This window comes from Artibeus jamaicensis, unplaced genomic scaffold (assembly GCF_021234435.1).
Source record: "Artibeus jamaicensis isolate MK-2021 breed Jamaican fruit bat unplaced genomic scaffold, CSHL_Jam_final scaffold_916, whole genome shotgun sequence".
In the NCBI taxonomy this organism is placed as follows: domain Eukaryota; kingdom Metazoa; phylum Chordata; class Mammalia; order Chiroptera; family Phyllostomidae; genus Artibeus; species Artibeus jamaicensis.
The window spans coordinates 24,866,833-24,888,059 of NW_026522059.1; the positions used below are offsets into that span (position 1 = coordinate 24,866,833).

At 34.8% G+C, this 21,227-nt stretch overlaps 1 protein-coding gene across 5 annotated transcripts in view; it reads right to left on the minus strand.

Annotated features, from left to right (window-relative positions):
* RIMS2 (regulating synaptic membrane exocytosis 2) overlaps positions 1-21,227 on the minus strand; it is a 470,156-nt gene that overhangs the window by 329,979 nt on the left and 118,950 nt on the right. For all 5 annotated transcript variants that reach the window (XM_053661100.1, XM_037133385.2, XM_037133387.2 and 2 more), the window contains one exon: positions 2,087-2,397. In XM_053661100.1, the coding sequence (XP_053517075.1) occupies positions 2,087-2,397 (311 nt within the window). The remainder of the gene's footprint in view (positions 1-2,086; positions 2,398-21,227) is intronic.

The window sequence follows — 21,227 nt, forward strand, 5'->3', positions numbered from 1 at the left end:
ATATATATATGCTATCATTTTAAAGGAATAAATATACATAGATATTACATTCCTATATTTACAGAGAATATCGATAAAATACACACAAGCAAAAATAGCAACAGTAATTACAGAGACAAAGAAACTGAATGGCTAGGATATGGAGTAGTTACACAGAATAAAGGGATAATACGCAGAAGAAAAATACCCCTTGAAGCATAAGAAAATCCTTCGCTATGAGCTCGGGTCTAAAATGTACTCCCAGTAAAGAATTCAAAAGCTGATGGAAATGAAAAAATTGGGGTATTCATGGAACAAGCTCTTAAACCATACTTTAAATGAGCATAGTGATTTTTCAAGTAGCTACCAAAGCCATCTCCATAGCAATAAGAAGTCATTTTGAACAAAAAAACTTTTAACATGCTAATAAAGAAAAAAATAGATTTTATTTAATCACACTTTCCTAAAAAATGTATTTTTCAAATATTATTTCTTTAACTTCTAATCTATAAAAAAGTTAAACTTTTTTAAACTGTCAAAGTTGTACTAAGCTTTAATATCAGAAAAGAATAATACTTCAGAATTATGTGCTATGCATGAGTTCAGAAGTTGATCCCTATACCTGTGTCCCCAGTTTAGGAGGCACTGAACAAAATTCTATTTAAATCCTTTTTAGACAGGATGATTTTTTTTATGGTTTGCTGGCAAGATCAATCTTAATACTCAGTGTCAGAACAAAATGCACACAGTCCATCCTAAAATACTTTTATACATATGCCAGAACGGGCCTAGATGAGTAACAGCACACAGGTGTTATAAATACCCCAGCCTCCTAGTTGATCACATGGAAAAACTGAGCTCACGACACCCTGTGTGTCCTAGAAGTCCCAGTAAGATAGATACGCAATTGCCAAAAGCGGTAAACTGCTCTCTAAAGCATCCAGTACTGTGTCCTTTCTCTTACCTGGGTGCTTTTCCACTCCCCTACTCAGCCCAGGTGGTTTCTGGACGCGTCATCCAATAAACCACCTGGCCTCAAACTGCGTGCTTAAGTTCTCGACCTAAGATGATCTTCCTACCTTAAAATTCTTAACTCTGAGATTCTGCACTGAGATGTGTTCATAGTATTCTAGTCATGAAATCACCATGGTTTGGCCCAAAGACAGAACTACATTGTCTGCTTCACTTTTGCTCATTTTCAAACAAACAACAACAAAACTGGTGCAGCCATCATTTTATTATTCTCCCAAGACACTAACAACACATCTGTGTGATGGCTCTGGGCACCATTTTAGTGGTCCCCAGGTTCTTACCTGTCATCACTGGCTGCTCAGAACCCACCACCTGCTAAGCACAATTTAGATTTGCTTTTCCAAAAACACATGACTTTATATTTGTTCACACAGAAACGTATCTGCTGACTCTGGACAACACATATAGTATAAACCACATTTTCCTTAAACTTTTTAATTCAAAAGAGAAACACAGAATAGAAAAATAATCTTCCCATGAAGATTTTTCATTCTCCTCCTTTCAAAGGTAGGAAATATAAGAACTATAAACACTATTTTTTAAAAAAATCTAACCATTTTAACATGAAGAAGGCCATAAAATTGAGCCAAAATAGTGGTAACAGAGTTAGTTCGTGAACACATCAAACTCATAAAACCCTTGTATCTATATTTACCTGCTTGGAAAACCACTTCATCCTTCAGCCTAGACCAGAATCTTCAGAAACATTATTAGCCTTCCCCATTCTCTTAATTCCCACTTCTAGTTAGTCCCATCAATCCAACCTCTTCAACGTGTCTCAAAACCATCTCCTCTTCATTCCCGTTGCCCACTTTCTTTCCTGTGACAACCACCTAAGTTCCCTGTTCTATTTCATTTCTTTATTCTGGAAAACCTGACACTCCCTCATCAAATCTAAGATTGTCCAAACCTGTAATAGCTCAAGTCCTAAACATCACTTTCAGCATTTATATAAAACACAGACACGTACATTACATTTAGACAACTCGTTGCCTAAACATTTCATGTATTTTTATTTCTATTTGGAATGAAGATTAAAAATAATGTTTACCTATAGATTAAACAAAATGTTTACCTGTCTGAAGCTATGTCACTGGCAATTTGGTGCTTCACTCCTGACCCATTTTTAATAGAATCCTGTCTTGTGAGCCCATGAGATCGACTTTTCTCCACTGCAGGTACAGATAAGTCACCTGAGGGTCCTTGGAACTGGGCCTGCTCGTGCAGTTTTGCTTTCTTCTCCTGAGGCGCCTCCTCATGCCGCAGTCCACGGAGAGTCTTTTGATCAGGTGGCTGTGGTGTATTAGATCCACTATTATAAAACCATGCTCCTGACTTAGTGAGGATTTCTTGTTGTTTTCGGCACAAATTACATACCCACATAACCTGCACGTGAATACACAGAAAGAAGAAATCAGTACTTTCAAAAGTTAAAAACAAGAGACAATAATTCATGTCAACAAAACAGTATATAGTTATTCTTTCTGAAGTTAAAATGTAATCCAGAGTAATGGCTACCATTAATTAAATCATGTCCTTTATTTTAATTTTGACAGAATAATTATAATAAAATAGACAATGTTTACTAGTAGTAGAAATACCAAATTACTAGTTGTTTATATGTATTCTTCAATTATTTTTATTTAAATTAGGAGCATGGTGTAGTTTATAGAAAATGGATTTTGAGGCTAAAGAGTTTAAATATCAACTCCAAGATTAGAAACTTTGTAACTTCAACAGCATGCTATAGATATGAATATTCAGTACCCAGTCTCCTAAATGATAAAATAGGGATGATAATAGTAACTTTCCCGGGTTGTTTTGAAGACTGAAGAAATAATTTCTATAAAATGTACAGACGATGTATCATACAATTGTACACTTGAAACATAAGTTTATTAACCAATGTCACCCCAATAAACTTAATTTTTAAAGTGAAAAAAATTTTATCTAAAAATAAATGTCTAGCACAATGCCTAGTATATGTTATACTTTCAGTAGATAGTACTGCATTAGTATATTAGGTTAATCTTCTGTCACCAGTTATATTATAGGCTTCCCAAGGAAGTTTTATTTAAGTAACTCCTAATGGCTAAAATAAAACTAGGAACATTTTTTATCTTCAATAAAAACCTATTAATTGCTCACAGTTTCTAGTAGGACACTTTTTTAAGTGCCCAGTTAATAGTGGTCAGTATATTCACACTGTTCTGAGACAGATCTCCAAGACATATTCAGTTTGCAACACTCAAAATCTATACCCATATAGATTTAAACAACAATTAAACAACATATCACCTTTATTTTAACCCCAATACCCTAGTAACCACCATTCTACACTTGATTTTTTTAATTTACATGTGGTTTTCAAACTCCAGGAATCCAGGAATATCATAAGTTACATGCATGTGACAAGGAAATCTTCACCGTCTTTTGAAAAAAATTTTCAATTAATCAGAAAAAAATAAAATCACATACTCATAAAGTAAAAGGTGAGTTCATAATTCAAGTGAGTGGTCCTGATATATTTATGTCAAATACTGAATCTTACACAGTACTCCATCTTGTTGAACAGTTCATCATAGTTTAAATACATTATAATAATACAGATAATCTGAGTAAGAGAAGAATTCAATAGTGTTTTCAACTAATACAAAGATATTTTTGTGAAATACCATTTAATTTTTTTGCCTAATTAATTGGTCATTATTCCAGTTCATATTGTTTGTATAGTTAATAACATACAACATTGTATTGGAGCATTTTTTATTACTTTGTTCTCTCTTTGAACTGTAGATACATTTCTTTTTTCCCAACTAAATTCAGAGCTCATTGCAGGCAGGATATATATCTTCATATGCATAATAAGACCTTATAAATCATAGAACAGTGAGACCTTCCAAACACTTGCTAACTTGAATTTACTTGAAGTTCTTGAGGGATAATGATAATAAAATGTTTGATGTTATTATAATAAGATTTATGTCTCATAGATTTCCAAAAGAATTAGTCATCAATAATGTCAATATATGTGACTACTTTATTTTTATAACTAATTAAGAAAGTTTTTATATGAAATACCAAAATCTCATTCAATTCTTTAAAAAGTACCTCATAGTTCAAGTTTCTTTTGGTTTGAATACACATGAAATGTAAATATACCTAACCCATTAATAGTTTCAAAAATCAAATTTCAAACAAAATCTTCAGTCTTTCAGTGCCATCTTGTGACAAATGTAGGTATTGCAGATCTCTTTTTAAAGTGAAAGGCAAAGGAAAAAGGACCCATGGGCACAGACAACAGTGTGGTGATTGTTGGGGCGGGAATATAAGAGGACTAAAAGGTAATATAAAAAACACAATAAAGATTAAATAAAATTAAACAGTTGAAATAAGTAAATAACCACAAAATAGTGTTCAAATAAATTGTTCGATATTCAACTTTTCTCTTTATTTTAAACACTATGCATGATACAGTATGATTCTGTGATACGAATTCACCTACAATAAGTCACACAGAATATTCAATAAAACATCCCTTCCTGCCTGGTAATTGACAACAAAACAGAAATGAGAGTCTGCAAGACAGATTACGAGCCAATCATAATCACCTGCAGAAACAAACCTATTGCTGCTTCTTCCTTTATCACAAGGTAAACAGGTTACTTAACCTCTTCTAGAGCAGCACCAGAATCACCTGGGAACTCATTACACGTGCAAATCCTCAGGCCCCATTCTAAACTTCATGAATCAGAAACTTCAGGTGGGAACCAGAAATGTTTTGTTTTGATTGTCTGCTTTTGCAAAATCCTACTGGTAATCCCTATGTTTGATAAAGTTAGAGAACCACTGGTTAGGGCAGAGATGCCCAGCTCAGTATGTGAAATGAGTGACAAGTGTATTCCTCAGAGTGGCTAGGTAAGGCCAACAGAGGTCACGATCAGCTTTGCGGGTTTACCTCAGTGTGAACTAGGTAAATCTACGGTTTCTGCGTAGCCCAAAATGAGATAAAGACTTGGAAATGCTATGGGCTTTGTGATCCCCAGTTAACACCCAGTGGGTACTAATGTAAGATAAATGGAAGGCATGATGCAGGATGTTTGATTCCAACTGAAGACTCTCTACGCATTAACACTCTTCCGATATTCTTTTGGCTATCCATGTCGGATGCTCTTTTTCTGACCAGTGTCTATGTTTCCTCTAAACTGCTAGCTTAGTATCCTAACACCCAATTACCTTTCTTTTCTTCTTTTTCTATCTCCTCCCACCCTTGGTTTAATAGTTGATTAATCTTTAAAGCTCAGGAAGCCTAAATCTATTCACTTCAAGTAGTACAAGGGATTGACACTTTCATTTGAAGGCCTTACAACACACAGCAACTGAACTTGTAAGTCAATGATGCAGAACTATGGCTCACAAATACAAACACACACACCGACGTGCTACGAGATGGGTTTTCACTAACTGGCTATGAAATCACTAATGTCTATTAGAGACAAATTCTGTATCAACAGAACAAAATTTAATTTACATGGAAATAAAATAGCAGGAGTTTTATTAATGGAACACTTTAATCAATAAAGTTAAGCACCAAATGCATCTTATAATAAATGTTGTTAAAAATATCTTAGAAATTGTATACGCCTATAAATCACCATGATTAGAACCTATTAGTTTTGCTAGTCCTCATAAATATAAAAAATGCCTAGGACCTATAATTACAAAGTCATATACAGTTCAAAATTATAAGGTATTATTACATTAAGTTCTAAATATGCCAAATTTTTCAAAGTAATATAGCAATATAAGACATGCAATGCTCATGACCAGAAACTGTCACTTATTACCACATATTCCATCCCACAGTCACCCTTGGTGGGGTTGAAAGGGAAAAAAAACTAAGGAAAATAAAAACATCTTTTTAAAACATTAAAAATGGTAAATGCAAAAGCTAAAGTGAATGGTCAAAAAAAGCAAAACCAAAATTATGTTAAGTACATACAGTAATTTAAAGGAGTTTAACACTCTCAAAACTCTGTGATTTTCATCTAAAGAAGAAATAATAAATAATAGAATAATTCTGAGGAGGGTAAGATTATTGGTTGTGGACTGGTGCTAATGAGACCATATGTCAAGCCCGTAAGATACAGCTAACTGTGCAGAGAAAAAAGAACTTTTAAAATACTACCTCTACTCATTGCCAGCCTAATAAATGTGTACAACATTGGACAGAGAAGAGTGTAAATTGATCACCTTAACCCTATCAGAAGACTAGAAAACTGTTGAAGAACCTGGCTAGTTATTACACTTAATTTCCTTTTTCTCTTAGAAATCTACATTTCCCAATCTCCCTTGCAGCTAGGAATGGCCATGGCCATATGACTACGTTCTGACTAACTGGTTATAAATGGAATGCTGTGGGCCATCCTCATGATTATCAAAAAAGTCTGATGCAACCATCATGCTCTTCATTCAAAACTCTAGAGGGTAAAGGAGCCACACAAAAATATGTAAGCTGGGCACCTAAATGAACACTTGGAAGAGAGCATTCTGCTGATCAGCCACACCAGCGTGGACTTGATGTATGTGAGAAATAAACATCTACTGTGTTAAGCTATAGAGACTTTTGAGTGTATCTTTTACAACTGATAGCATTTAACTAATTTGAAATCTTTTTAAAGTACATGTTCTATTGAATGTGTACCACCAGCACAATCTTTGTATGTGAAGAGCCATCCATTACTAAAAACCAGCATGTAAATGTGCTCACTGTTGATCCAGAGCCTCCTTTCACTAAGTCACTAAGAACAAGTTGCACAGATTTCCTCCCAACTCCACATTCAATGAAGAAATGTAGGATGTTTGAAAGCATCCATGGTAAATGTATTTAGATTACAGAAATTGGATAATGCTACAAATCAGGGTGTTTTCTTACAAAAAGCCAGTCATTAACATTTATCAGCACACCACTGAATATAATGTATCTACTATATTCTACTAAAAGATTGATATTACATTCAGTATTAGTACATACACTTGAATGAACCTATAATTTAATTCAGACTATAATACATCTATTTATTTATAGATGGACAAATAGCTATTAAGACTAACTCATTATTTATTCAATCATACAATAATTAAAAATTAATTTAGACAGTAATATATTTATTTATAGATGGACAAAAAACTATTAACATTAATTCACTGATTTATTCATTCATACAATATTGATTAAATGCCTTTATATGCCAAACTATACAAAGAACTTGTGAACACAGCTCAACAGACATAGATATTGCTGTGGAGTGTAGAGCGTAGTGGGGGAGAGAGTAAGTAAACAAATAATTACTCGACTATTGTTTATACTACAGTTATGAGAAGTGCTACACAAGAAATACATTCAGATCATAAAACCCTTGATACCTTCCTTTCCCCTAGCTGTGTTTAGAAAAAAAGGATGCAGAAGAAATCTGCAAGAGGCCTGGAAATTCAGGGAGGTTCATCACCCTGATGTGTTCCCATCATCAGATCCAGAGTGTATCTGTCTCTCAAAAGAAAAAATTCTATGTCATTTGGGGCTACTAACCTACAAGTTTCTCCTCCATCACTGTCTTGGTGGATTTGGAAAAGTTGAAATACTGGCCTGTATCCTGAGAGTGTTAAAATTTTCCAAGTATGTTCCTTATGCAACTAAGAGATCACATAATATCCATATAATAGGCTTCTGGATTACAAAACAAAAGTCAGAAATTTTGCTTCATCTGATACCCCAAGACAATCAGCAAGATTTTCCCCTTAGATTCCCCATGAACCGCAAGCCTGGCATCTCTAGCTACAGCCACATTTGCAGGCTGCAGCAGGAAAATTTCATGGCATCTTACATGAGCCTCTAGAAGGCAGCAATGGTACAGAAGAAGCTTTAACATGGAATGCTGCGAACCCCCTGCCTGGTTTCAGAAGCTGTAACCTCCCCATGGCTAAGGCTGAGTGACTGACCTTTGGACCATAAGCCACTGAGGAGACAAAACCTATCTCCCTGGCAGGGGTGCTGCCTCTGCCCCTTTGACTTCACCCTGCTTGGCCCCCAATGCTTGATCAGTTAGCCAATAATGGGTAAGATTCCTCAGGGGAGGGATGACCTAAGACAGGCACAATCACAGGGGGCCCGGGAAGGACTAGGGCGGCAAAAGAGGGTGATGGACCCTCACCCCTTGGCTTTGACGTAGCTGGAGTTCTTATTCTGTCTTCAAGAAATCTCCTAATCTCTTGGTTGCCTTACTTCCCCTGCCTAACTTAAGCCTGAAACAATGACAGAGGGCAGTACAGCCCTGTGCTGGAAAGGGCAGGTTCCCAGCGTGATCAGGCCTAAGAAAGAATATATAAAATCTTGTGAAACCTGCTTTGCTAAGGATGTTCTCAATTATGTGATATGGGTCCAAGCAGAAAATGAGTGTTTCCCAAAGTTTTGTAGCCCTTTAGCTAACAGACCCTGACTCACAATAAACCCTAGGAGTTCTTTGTATGTTATCTATTGTTTGATCCTTACTGCCTAACGATGAAATGTATACATATCTGAGCCCGAGGAAAGCCACCAATGATATATTGCCGCTTTGTTCAGAGGGGACCAATCCCCAGCTCCCACGGGGAGCCAATGAAAATAAAACCCCGCCATATTCCCTGCTTGGGCGCGACTTCCCTGGCCTCACTCTGCGGACCAGGAAACCTTGCCCGGGTGCACAAACCCCAGTAAAGCTCTATACTGCCTAACTTTGTGCTTGATTGGCATTTCTTCCTTGGTGGAGCCTAAGAAAACCTTTCAAAGAGTATTTCTGTACACCACTTATAACCAACTACAAACATTTAATTAAAAAATTAAATACCTGTTACAAAGAAAAATAATATACAAGAGTCTAAAAGAAGATTTACATAAGTGGAAAGATATAGTCTGTTGGTACAAGAAGACAAAATATCACAAACATGTCCATCTGCCCAAATTAAACCTATCAAGTTCAACGAAATTTTAACGAAAACAGCTGTGTTTCATGGAATTTTGTCTAGCTAATTCTAAAATAAATATGAAAGAGCCAAGATAAAAAAAACATAGATAATTCTGCAGAGAAATAAGAATTTGAGGTGGACTTGCTATACTTACTATAAAGTGACAGAAAGTAACATACTGTCGTATGAGAATAGAGATGGTAAGAGAACATGTTGGAGGATATCATGGCTCTTGATACAGACTCGCACATATGTCGATGTTAACATTACAGATCAGTGGGGGAAAAGGGCACTACTGAAGTAACATCTGGGACAACTGGTTCTTCATACTAGGGAAAAAAATTCATACCTCACACCACATAAAAAATCCACATCAAATGTTTTAACATTAAAACATGAAGGCCCCAAAAAAACTTTCAGAACTATCAACATTTTTATTAAGTCAGAAAAACAAAAAAATTCTTAAATATAAAAGCACAAAGTAAAAAAAAAAATTTAATTCTACTGTATCATGATGTTTCAACATTTTGAATAGTATAATAGTAAGACAAAATAAACAACGTAAAAAAAGAAACCACAAATGGGAGAGATTTTTATTGCAATGTATACAGTTAGCAAAGGATATGCATTAAGAATGTATGAAGACCGGCATATTTAAATAAGAAAAAAACACTGGCCTCAAGGCAAGCAGGGGCCATTGTCCCTTTTCTAAACCCTCCCCCTACAGTGCCATATCTGAGACTCCACCAGCCTGGCTAACACTGTTTGCCCCACTTTGGAGATCCTGCCCCACCCAACTTTCACGCCCACCCAAGCTGCTTTTACCATACAAATGGCTGGTCTTGGCTCATACTGCACAACTTCCTAAATCCTCTTAAATAAGCAACAGTTGGCCCCAATGAGCCCCAGGCCTGGCACTAGAAGGAGCCAGCCTAGATTTACAGCTTGGCTTTGCCTGGGAATCTCCAAGCCCAGCCCAAGTAGAACTCATCTCACATTGCTTAAAAGCTCAGGCAGGGTTGCCCTGGGCAAAACATTAAGTGGGTGCTGACCTTGGCTTGCACCACCTGGGAAACCCCAGGACCAGAGCACTCAGTGGACAGCTACAAACCATCCCAGAGCACTGCCACCCTGCCCCTGCACAGCTGATCCTCAACAGAGGGCAGAGGTTGATAAAAGGCAGTCACAACGAATCCTGGCAGCTGACTGACCCCGGTAAATCCCTCCCACTGACCTGCCAATAACAACCAAGGCTCAACTACAACAGTGGGGTATACTCAGCCCACACAAAGGGCACACCTCAAGTACCCAACTTGAGTGATGGGGAGGTTGTGACACGGGACCCTACAGGACACTTACTATAGTAGGCCATGCTACTAACACAGGGAGTCATAGCAGCTTTACCTAATATACAGAAATAAACACAGTGAGGCTGTCAAAATGAGGAGACAAAAAAACAGGGGCCAAATGAAAGAACAGATCAAAACCCAGAAAAGAAACTAAACAAAATAGAGATAAAGCAACCTATCAGATGCAGAGTTCAAGACACTGGTTGTAAGGATGTTCAAGGAACTGAATGAGGACCTCAACAGCCTAAAAAAGATGCTGTCAGAAGTGAACTATATACTAATTGAAATATAGAACAATTTACAGGGAAACAACAGTAAAGTGGATGAAGCTGAGAACCAAATCAATGATATGGAGCATAAGGAAGCAAAAACAAAAAAATGAGATCAAGAAGAAAAAAGAATCCAAGAAACAAAGGATAGTATAAAGCAGCCTCTGGGACAACTTCAAGTGGTCCAACATTCGCTTCATAGGGGTTCCAGAAGGAAAAGAGAAAGAGAAAGAAATTGGAAGTTTATTTGAAAGAATAATGAAAGAAAACTTCCCTAATTTGGTGAAGGAAATAGACATGCAAGTCCAGGAAGAACAGAGAGCTCCAAACAAAATAGATGCAAAGAGGACCACTCCAAGACACATCATAATTAAAATAACAAAGATGAAAGATAAAGGGAGAATCTTAAAAGTAGCAAGAGAAAAGAAGTTAGTTACCTACAGGGGAGTACCCATAAGACTGTCAGCTGATATCTCACAAGAAAATTTGCAAACTAGAAATCTGTGAAACGCAGGGACCTACAGCCAAGATTGCTCTTCCCAGGAAAGATAATCATTTAGAATTAAAGGGCAGATAAGAGCTTCCCACAAAAGAGAAAATTAAAGGAGTTGATAATCGCCAAACCATTATTATATGAAATGTTAAGGGGACTTACTTAAGAAAAAGAAGATCAAAATGATGAACAATATAATGTCAAAAAATACATATCTATCAACAATTTAATCTAAAAAACAAACTTAGCAAACAAGAACAGAACAGAATCATGGATATGTAAATCATTTTGATGGTTGCCACATGGGAGGTGGATGTGAGGGAAAGGGGGAAGAGGTGAGGGGATTAAGAAGTACAAATAAGCAGTTACAGAATAGCCATGGGGATGTAAAGTACAGCATAGGACATGGAATAGCCAAAGAACTTACATGCATGACCCATGGACATGAACAATGGTGGGGGAACTGCCTGAGGGAGTAGGGAATGCTGGATTGAGGGGGCACAAAGGGGGAAAATCAGGACAACTGTAATAGCATAATCAACAAAATTTCCAAAAAAAAAGAAAAAAAACATGCCCTAGCTGTGTGGCTCAGTGGATTGAGCACAGGTCTTCGAACTAAGGGATCATGGTTCGATTCCTGGTCAAGGCACATGCCTGGGTTGCAGGCCAGTTCCCAGCGGGGGAAACACGAGAGGCAACCACACATCGATATTTCTCTCCCTCTCTCTTTCCCTTCCCCTCTAAAGATAAATGAATAAAATCTTTTTAAAAAATCACAAAAAAATAGTAGGTCAAGGAATGAATATGCAATTCCACAAAGAAACCTAATTGGACTAACCAAGTATAAAAGTGCTTAACATCATCAGTCAAAAAATGCAAATTTAAAACAATGAGTTACTATTCACACTCATCAGTGTGGCAACATTGTAAGTCTAACAATACCAAGCATTAGAGAGGAAGTAGAAGAACCAACACAAGCACTCCTCTCAGGATTGTAAACTATTTTCAACCAGTCTGAAGAGCCAATTTGCAAGATCTAGTGAAACTAGAAATGGCTACCTATATAATTTATGACCCAGAAACCTTAAAAAAATTCTCACACAGGCACAAGAAGACATGAACAGGTATATTTATTAAGTACCATTTCTCTTAGAAAAATAATTTAGATAACCTAAATCAACATAAAAATGAATAAACTATAGCATATTCATACAAAAGAATTATATTCACCTATCACAAATGAATTAGATTTGGATAAATCTAAATTTTGAGATAACTCTTAAAATATAGTGAAAGAAGTTTCAGAAAAATAAATACAGTATGCTCCATAATATTAAAAACCTTGCAAAATAATACTATATATGGTTTAGCAGCATATATGTAAAAAATTAAACTATACAAATAAAAATGTATGAAGTGATTAAGTATTCAAGAAAACTGCTGTATCTCTAAAAAAATCAACATGAAAGTTTAAGATCTGTATAACTGTATTCTCTGAATGTCTTGACATATTTTAAATATTTCAAAATGAACAAAAGAGAAAAAAAGTGGTAGAAGATTGAAATGTATAACTAGAAACATCAGAATAGTAACCAATTAAGGTTAATTAGACTAATGAAAATATTTACTGATATAATTACACTGAACATAAATGTGTACTTAACATGAAAACATTAGTTAATTGAGAAAAAATTTATTGAATTTTCACATGAATATAATTTTTTAAATACAGCGTGGCATACTTTTGGGGGGTTATGGATGGGTATGTGTAAAGTAGGCAATTATATCAAAGGTAATCAATTAACTCTTATAGATATTTTGTAGTGTTTGTTTTCTTTTCCTTTTTATCAAAGTATATTATACATTTAAAAACTTTCTGTTCTAAATTAAACTTTATCAAAAAACTATGGAAGTGGCTGCCAAAGCAAATTAACCATTCAAAAGAATTTAACTATATAGAGTTATTATCAGAATCATTATTGACTCTATACGAAACATTTGACTTTTAAATCTTATTTTAATTTAGAATTGCATTTTAAGCTTAAATTTCTCTAAGCTATCTTTCAAGAAAAGATAAAACAGCAAGTACATGGAGCAAGATTAAAAACCATGAACATTTATGCAGTAATTACATTTTTCCACTAGTCTGTGCTACACCACTTTGTTCAAAATGGTCCCAAAGGTTTGTTTGCATTTTGTACTACTTTGTTAACCTACTTTTTTCCCTGAAAATAAATTTCAGTTAAAACTATAATAACTTTAATAAAATTTAAAAAGTGTGTTGAAAGAGTATCATTATTCACATTGCAATATGGGTGATGATATTAATTAGAATAATTATTTCCCATTGGGTATTGACCAACTACAGATTCAATGGAGCAAATACAAATGTATTATCAGCTGACAGTTTTCTTTTTCATCATTTAGAAGAACTTAAATGTTATGTTTAAAAATTATAGAACTATAAAATCATTCCAATAAACAAAGTAAAATTAAGCAAGTTTAAGTTTTCTTAGAATAGAAAGCATATTCACCTAGAAGGTTTCATTTAAAATGAAAAACAGTTGCAGGGGTGAGAAAGGGAGGGGGGTGCATGGGGGTGGGAAAGGATACAAGTGGGACAAGTAGGAATGGGAAAAATACAATAAAAATTTTTCAAAAAATAAATTAAAATGAAAAACGACATGACTATTCCTGAAGAGGATATTTTATAAAAAGAAGGGAGCCAGAATATAATTATATGAAAGTTAATGGGTGGTAAAGATAATAATACATTAGTAAAAGACAGAAAACTCTACTTAAACAATTTTTTTAATTTTTAATGAAAAGAATTTTTAAAAGACGATGATACATTACCCAAATTGAAGAGAATTGGAAGTGTAAAACTAGAAGCAACACAAAAGAAATACTAACAAAAATATGGTAATATGGAAATCATGAGAACACTCTGGGGAGGAGAAATTTTTAAGAAGGGGTTATTTTTTTAAAGAAAAAGTTCAAAGTATAAAGTTTCATTTACCTGTTTCTCAGATTCTCACTAGTAATAATTAAAAACTTTAAAGTCAATAGACAAAACTATTGGGATTCCCCCATGGTTTCTTACAAGTGTATTTTCAGATGCCATGGACTATTACATGGACTTCTTTTTGCAAATTGTGTTTATTGCTTCTGTAGCTGCTAAAAGGCAATAACATCACTAAGCACAGCCAGTAAACTGACCTACTTTAAAGCAGATTCAATGTAAAGCAAGTCCAACTTGGCCAACCCAAGAGAGATTTACTATTCTAAACAAATAACCTATCACAACACTATCACAGAACCAAATTAAAAGTGTAGCCTAGATCTAAGCTTCAGTGAATTTGTATTTTAACTCAATGAAACAACATGACCAAAGCTACTTCACCCTAAAACTTCTCTATCCACAGTCTTACTCATAGAAGTTAAGGGCAACTCTGTATCTTCCCAGTTTATCTCTGGCCAAAAATCATGAAAAAATCTTTTTATCATATGCCACATACAAGGTCTGTCCGGAAAAAGTCCAGCCATTGTTAATATAACAAGACCAGTTTGCATGACGTCAATGTAATCTGGTAGCCAAGGGGAGTGGACTGGAATGTGCATGAATGAAAAATGACGAAACTTTACTAGTCAGTGGGGGCAGTACATGCCATTGAGTGACCATGTATATTGTGTGACTGTCACATTCAAAATGACTGAGCAAGTAAAGCAGTGAATCTGCATTAAATTTTGCATTAAGCTTGAGAACACCTCCGTGGGAAACTATTCGGATGATTCAGAAGGCTGCAGCAATTGGTAATTGGCAGCCTCATCACAATGCCCACTTACACATCTATGTCTTACGCAGAATTTTTTCGTGAAAAACATCAGATCACCCAGGTGACTCAGCCACCCCACAGCCCAGATTCAGGGCCCTGAGACTTCTGGCTTTTCCAAAAAGTATAACCACCTTGAAAGGGAAAGATTCCAAAGCTTCATTGAGATTCGGGAAGATATGACGGGGAAACTGATGGCGATCGGGAGAACTGTGTGTGGTCCCAAAGTGACTACTTTTAAGGGGACTGAGTAGTCATTGTCCTATGTAGTGTTGTATGTATCTTGTGTCTTCTTCAATAAATGTCTCTATTTTTCATATTATGTGGCTAGATACCTTCTGGACAGACATTGTACATTCCATCAGAAAATCTTTTTGATTCTATTTTAAACATACATCTACAGTGATGACATCTCACCATCTCCGCCACAAACCACCCTAGTCCTAGTCACCACCATCACCTGCCTAAATTATTATAATAACCTCATAGTTAGTGTCCCAGGCTCCATCCTTTTCTCATTCTTGTCATTAATCTATTGCAACAGAACAGTCAATATAAACCTTTTAGAATGTTTTAGAATAAAAGTTGCATCCTCACTGTTTGTCACAATCTTTAATAGTCCCCATTTTGCTCAGAATAAACTCCAAAGTTCTTACAATGATCCCTAAGGTCCTCTGCAATCTCACTCTAACTGCAGTTCTCACCACTCTGACCCACTTGCTCTGCTCCAGCCGCACTAGCTTCCTCACTCTTCTTTCAAACTGTCCAGCATCCTCCAAACACAACTTTCTATTCACTATTACCTCAATCTGGGCTGCTTTTACCTTAAATATCTGCAATTCTAACTCCTCAACTCCTGCAGGACATCATTCAACTCTCACTTTTCAAGGCCATACAAACTAAAATATCAATACCACCCAAAATTAAGTATCTCAAATTTTAACTTTCTCCAGACACTTACACCTTCTAATATTTATTTATCTCAATTATGTGCATCATCTAATTAGAATATATCCTCCAGGAAGGTAAGAGATATTTGTACATTTTTAGTTCACTCCTATATTCCAAGTGCCTGGAAAACACCAAGATGTGTCCAAGGGATGAGTGGGTTAATATATTCACTACTAACAAGTATATTACAATGAATAATTATTATATATGTTTCATTAGCAAATTTCCATAATCCAAATACCACAAGCTTCATAAAATTGCCTCTAAAAAATTATCTTTAAGAACTTTCCAAATTAAAAAGTCATGATCACAGACAATAGCATGGTGACTGGTGGGGTAGGGGCAGAGGTAGAAGAGGGCCTGGGGTGACAAATGAAAATGGAAAAAATACAATCAAAATAATGTAGAAAGTTAATTAAATATATTAATGAAAATTAACAAAGAATGTTTCAAATTCAAATATTATTATAAAACATAATTTTATGATAAAATATTTGCTTAGTAAAATTCAAAATGCAAAAATAAAGTATTTTAAGATTATCTTTACGTTCACTAAAATTGCTTAAATATTTAAATGAAAGTAAAATAGGTATAGCTTATCTTAAGGGATTTCCAAATCTCTTGTTTAATAAAGGTCCTTTTGATGTATTCTAATTGATCATAGAATCTTACTAAATCTCATATGGAGACGGGACGAGAGAAGCCACATTTATTTATATCTTTGCCTGTTTTGGAGGCGATAAATATGTTATCACCTTGACTATGGTGATATTATTTTCATGGGTGGATGCATATGTTCAAACCCACCAAATTATATACATTAATTGTGCAGGGTTTTTTAATAACAATTACCTTCAATAAAACTTTTTAAAAGTTAAAAAAATGTATCACAGCTGTGGTGGACAGTGGTGGCAGCAACTAAACCCAAAAGAACCTCACACCCACTGGAATGAATATAATTTTTTAAAAAAGAAGATAAAAAGTGTTAGCAAGGATGTGGGATATTATAACTAAGCCTTGTACATTGGTGATAGAAATATAAAATGCTACAATCACTGTGGAAAACAGTTTGACAGTTCTTCAAGAACTTAAACAGAGAATCACTACATGACCCAGTAATTGCACTGCTAGGTAATACTGAAGGTAATTGAAAATATATGCTCACAGAACATATGGAGCTGGGGAGTCCATCAGTGAAATTTTATAAAACCTTCATACATACCACTATACTCTGAGAGTTCATAAACTCACAGGAGGCATCATTCAGCAGACTATGGCAAACACTGTGGTAAACAGAAGATACTACTTAACAACTGAGTAGTATCTACAGATGTTTCCAATCATTCCCAGAAATACTAACAACACTGTAACTGGTTAAAATCTGGCACACAAAGATTTGCCTAAGAAGTAATCAGTGAAAAGATTTCAGAAATGTGAATATCCATATTCTGGTTGTTTTGGACTTAGTTGGCAATGAATATAAGGATCTTAATGAGGAGTTCATTCAGTGAATTATCACCAAAAAAACAGTCTTATCAGTAAGACCTGAAATTTTAAATCCTATGTTGAAAACACTCATATTAAGAAACTTCCCCAAAAGTTGAGTCCTTGTTTGAGTATCAGATGCCATCATTAAAATGAGAAATACTATTATACTATAATATTAACATATGGCATTACATATTTTCAAGTGAAGCATGAATAATTGTGGTCTAATCACATTTGGATTATCAAAGGATGTGTATTAACATGTTTATTTAAATTGAAAAGCGAGACTTTTTCAAAATGTTTCATTTGGCTAATTGGTTTGAAGAAAAGAACTACCTTTGCCTATTAGCTCATATGTTCCACATTTTCTATAAACTGAAAGAATTAGACATGCAGTCTTAAGATAATTATAAAAATAATTTAAAGCAAGTGAAAAGGCAAAATAATTTTATCAATATAAGTTATAATTGGCTATCATGAATAATGCTGCAATGAACATAAGGGTACATATATCTTTGGGAGTAATTGTCAAAACAGAAAAAGTCAAGAAGTGCATGATCTGACTGAAAGCAACAAATAAACAAAAAACACAAACAAAGCACAACTCATAGACACAGACCACAGTGTGGTGGTTACCAGAGGGAAAGGGGGTAGAGCGAGGGTAGTAAAGGGGAAAGGGAGTCAAAGGTATGGTGACAGAAGGAGACAGGACTTTGAGTGACCACACAATGCAATACACAGATCATGTATCATAAAATTATATACTTAAAGCTTATATAATTTTATTAACCAACGTCTCCCATAAATAAATAAATAAATAAATAAATAAACAGCGAGGGTACTAAAAACCAACATTTTCATAATCCCTTTTAGTGTATTGATTTAAACAAGGTGACTTTCAGTGATAAAACAATAATAGTCTTTTGATAAGTTTCAGGAAAGACTTTGCGATATGACTCCTGGAAACTGAAAGACCGAATCACTAACTGGGTAACAAAATATTTTGTGAGCTTGGTGTCTTCAATTCTCTGTTTTTAATAAATTATAGAAAATTGTAAATGAAAAGTCATCTAACTTAATAACAATATAAAACTTAATTTCTGATGATAGATTACTATATTCATCATCGGAACCTTGGACAAAGTTTAAAAAATTGAGTGAATTATTGCAGCAAAAGCCACATTCACATTTAGTCATTAACATGAACATGTTTCCTCAGTACTTCTATAAAAATAAAGGAAATAGAAATAGAATTGATATTGAATTCTGTCTTGGTCTATAATAAGTAATAGCCATACATGGATTTATGAACAAAGTTTAAAAGAAAGTGAGTCCCATCTACCTCACTAGGCAATAAATTTCTAGTTAAATTTTCAATTTAAATTTGTATTTATTTTTTTCAATTTCAATTTGTATCTGTTATTTAATAAATTCAATTTAAATTTGTATTTGTTATTTTAAGCAATTGTGAATTAATAATGGCCTGAATGAGTGCTAAGATGATATTAACTTAAAATAATTATTGAGGATAATTTGTTATTACTGTTAATAATTATCATAATTAAACTCAATTCATGAAAAATTTTTTAAAACTTTAAGCCTTATGATCACTGGAAATTTTTCAATATTTAACTTGACATACATACTTTATTGAAATAATATAAGAAAGTGATTTTTAAAAGATGTCTAATAAAAATATATCATATTAAGATAAAATACCATAGGGAAAATGGAATATAAATGTATTTTTAAGAAAAATTAAGAATGGAAATTTCTAACTGCTACAAATGAGTTCACTGTTTGTTTGATTTTTTAGGATAATGGAAGTTATCAAACTGATGCTCTTTAGATTCCACTGTACGAATTTTTAAAGGAGCTATAACAGCTGTTAGTAGTGTGCTAGAAATGATACCACTCGCAAACCATTTAAAATGTTATGAAAATGTTAATGTCATCTTAAAATACGTGATGAGGTAAAAAGTTTTTAAAAGTTAATTTAGGGGCTCAAAATAAATATTTTTCAAGATCAATGTCTGAACTCCCTTCTCTGCTATTGCTTATAACATTCAGCCTCCTTCACTCCTGACTGCAGACTAAGCAAATTCAAAAATGGTCAAAGGATTTGAATAGCCATCTCTCAAAAGAAGATACACAAATGTCCCTAAGCACAGAAAAGCATGCTCAGCCTCACTAATCATAAGGGAATGCAAATCAAAACTACTGTGAGATACCACCTCACACCCAGTAATTAGGATGGCTACTATAAAAAAAATAGTAAGTGTCGGTGAGGATGTGGAGAAATTAGAACCCTTAAATACTACTGGTGGGAATAATTGCTGTGGATAATGGTATGGTGGCTCCTCAAAAAAACTGAAAATTACCATATGAGCCAGCAATTCCACTTCAGGGAATAGACCCAAAGAATTCGAGAGCAGGGCCTTGAGGAGATGTTTGTACACCCATGTTCTCAGCAGTGTTATTCACAATAGCTACAACATGATACACCCCAAGGGCCTATCAATGGACAAATGGATGAGCAAAATGTGGTGTATACATATAAAGGAATATTATGCAGCCTTAAAAAGGATGAAATTCTGACATATGCTACAACATAAACCTTGAGGACTTTATGCTGAGTGGAAAAAGCAGTCACAAAAAAACAAATACAGTATGATTCCACTTACATGAAGTACTTAGTCAAAATCACAGAGACAAAAAGTAGAACTGTGGTTGCCAGGAGCTAAGGGAGGGAGGAATGTAAAGTTACTGTTCAATGGGTACAGAGCCTCAGTTTTACAAGACAAAAAACATTATGGTGATAGATGCACAACATCATTAATTTCTTTAATACCATTGAACTGTACATTTAAAATGGTTAAGGAGGTAAATTTTATGTTTGTGAATTTTACCAAAATAAAAAAAGTTTTAAGAGGAACATAACCAAAAAAAATTCCAATGACGAATGGTCTTACATGCTATATGGTAACTAAATCCCAATAGCAATTTATTAGCTTTCTCTGCACCCTGTCCTCTCCCCAAACCAAATAATTTAGTCAAGTCAGTGGTTCTTAGATTTTCATGGTCTCTGTCTGGACCTTGTATGGGCTACTTAAGTGCCTTGCTAGTGAACACTAACTTTTAATTGGTCATTTCCCTGCTTTTTCAACATCACAATAAATTCTAATACTATGCTATCAAGTTAAAACTAGCCTCACTAGTGCCATCTCCAACTAAAATAAGCACACCTTCAATCCCAAGAAGCATAATATGCTGGGTTTTTAAAAAGGCTCACAAACAACTCAGCAAATTCTCTTATGATAAGTACCTAAAAATAAATTCTGAACAAAAAGTTAAGCTAGCTACCAGTGCACATCCTGCCCAGCAGACTAAGTCCCTGAGGAATCACCACCTATTTACTGAAAGCCCAGGTCAGGTACTCTGGCCATGGCCACAGCTATTCTTAGAGATCCAATTTGGTCAGCTACCAGGCTCATTACACTCTGGTGGGCTCTTAGGTGGTCTGGATCCAGAGAGTCCACTGTAATGAAGCATCGGACAGGGGCATCCATTTCTTGTCCATGCCCATTTTAATCTATATCCACAATCCAACACAACAAACACAACCCTCAAAACTGGAACAGACGCTAAGAGGGAGGACTATGGCACTTAAAGACCTAGTCTGTATAAATAAACAGACTTGAAGCCAGTAAGCACTGAGCTAGACTTAAGGAAAACACTGTATTTTGTTTCTGGAGACAACCAATCCCTGAGACACAAATAAAGAAACCCTTTGAAATACACAGTGAGGAGTGGGGAACTGCATAGAAAACAC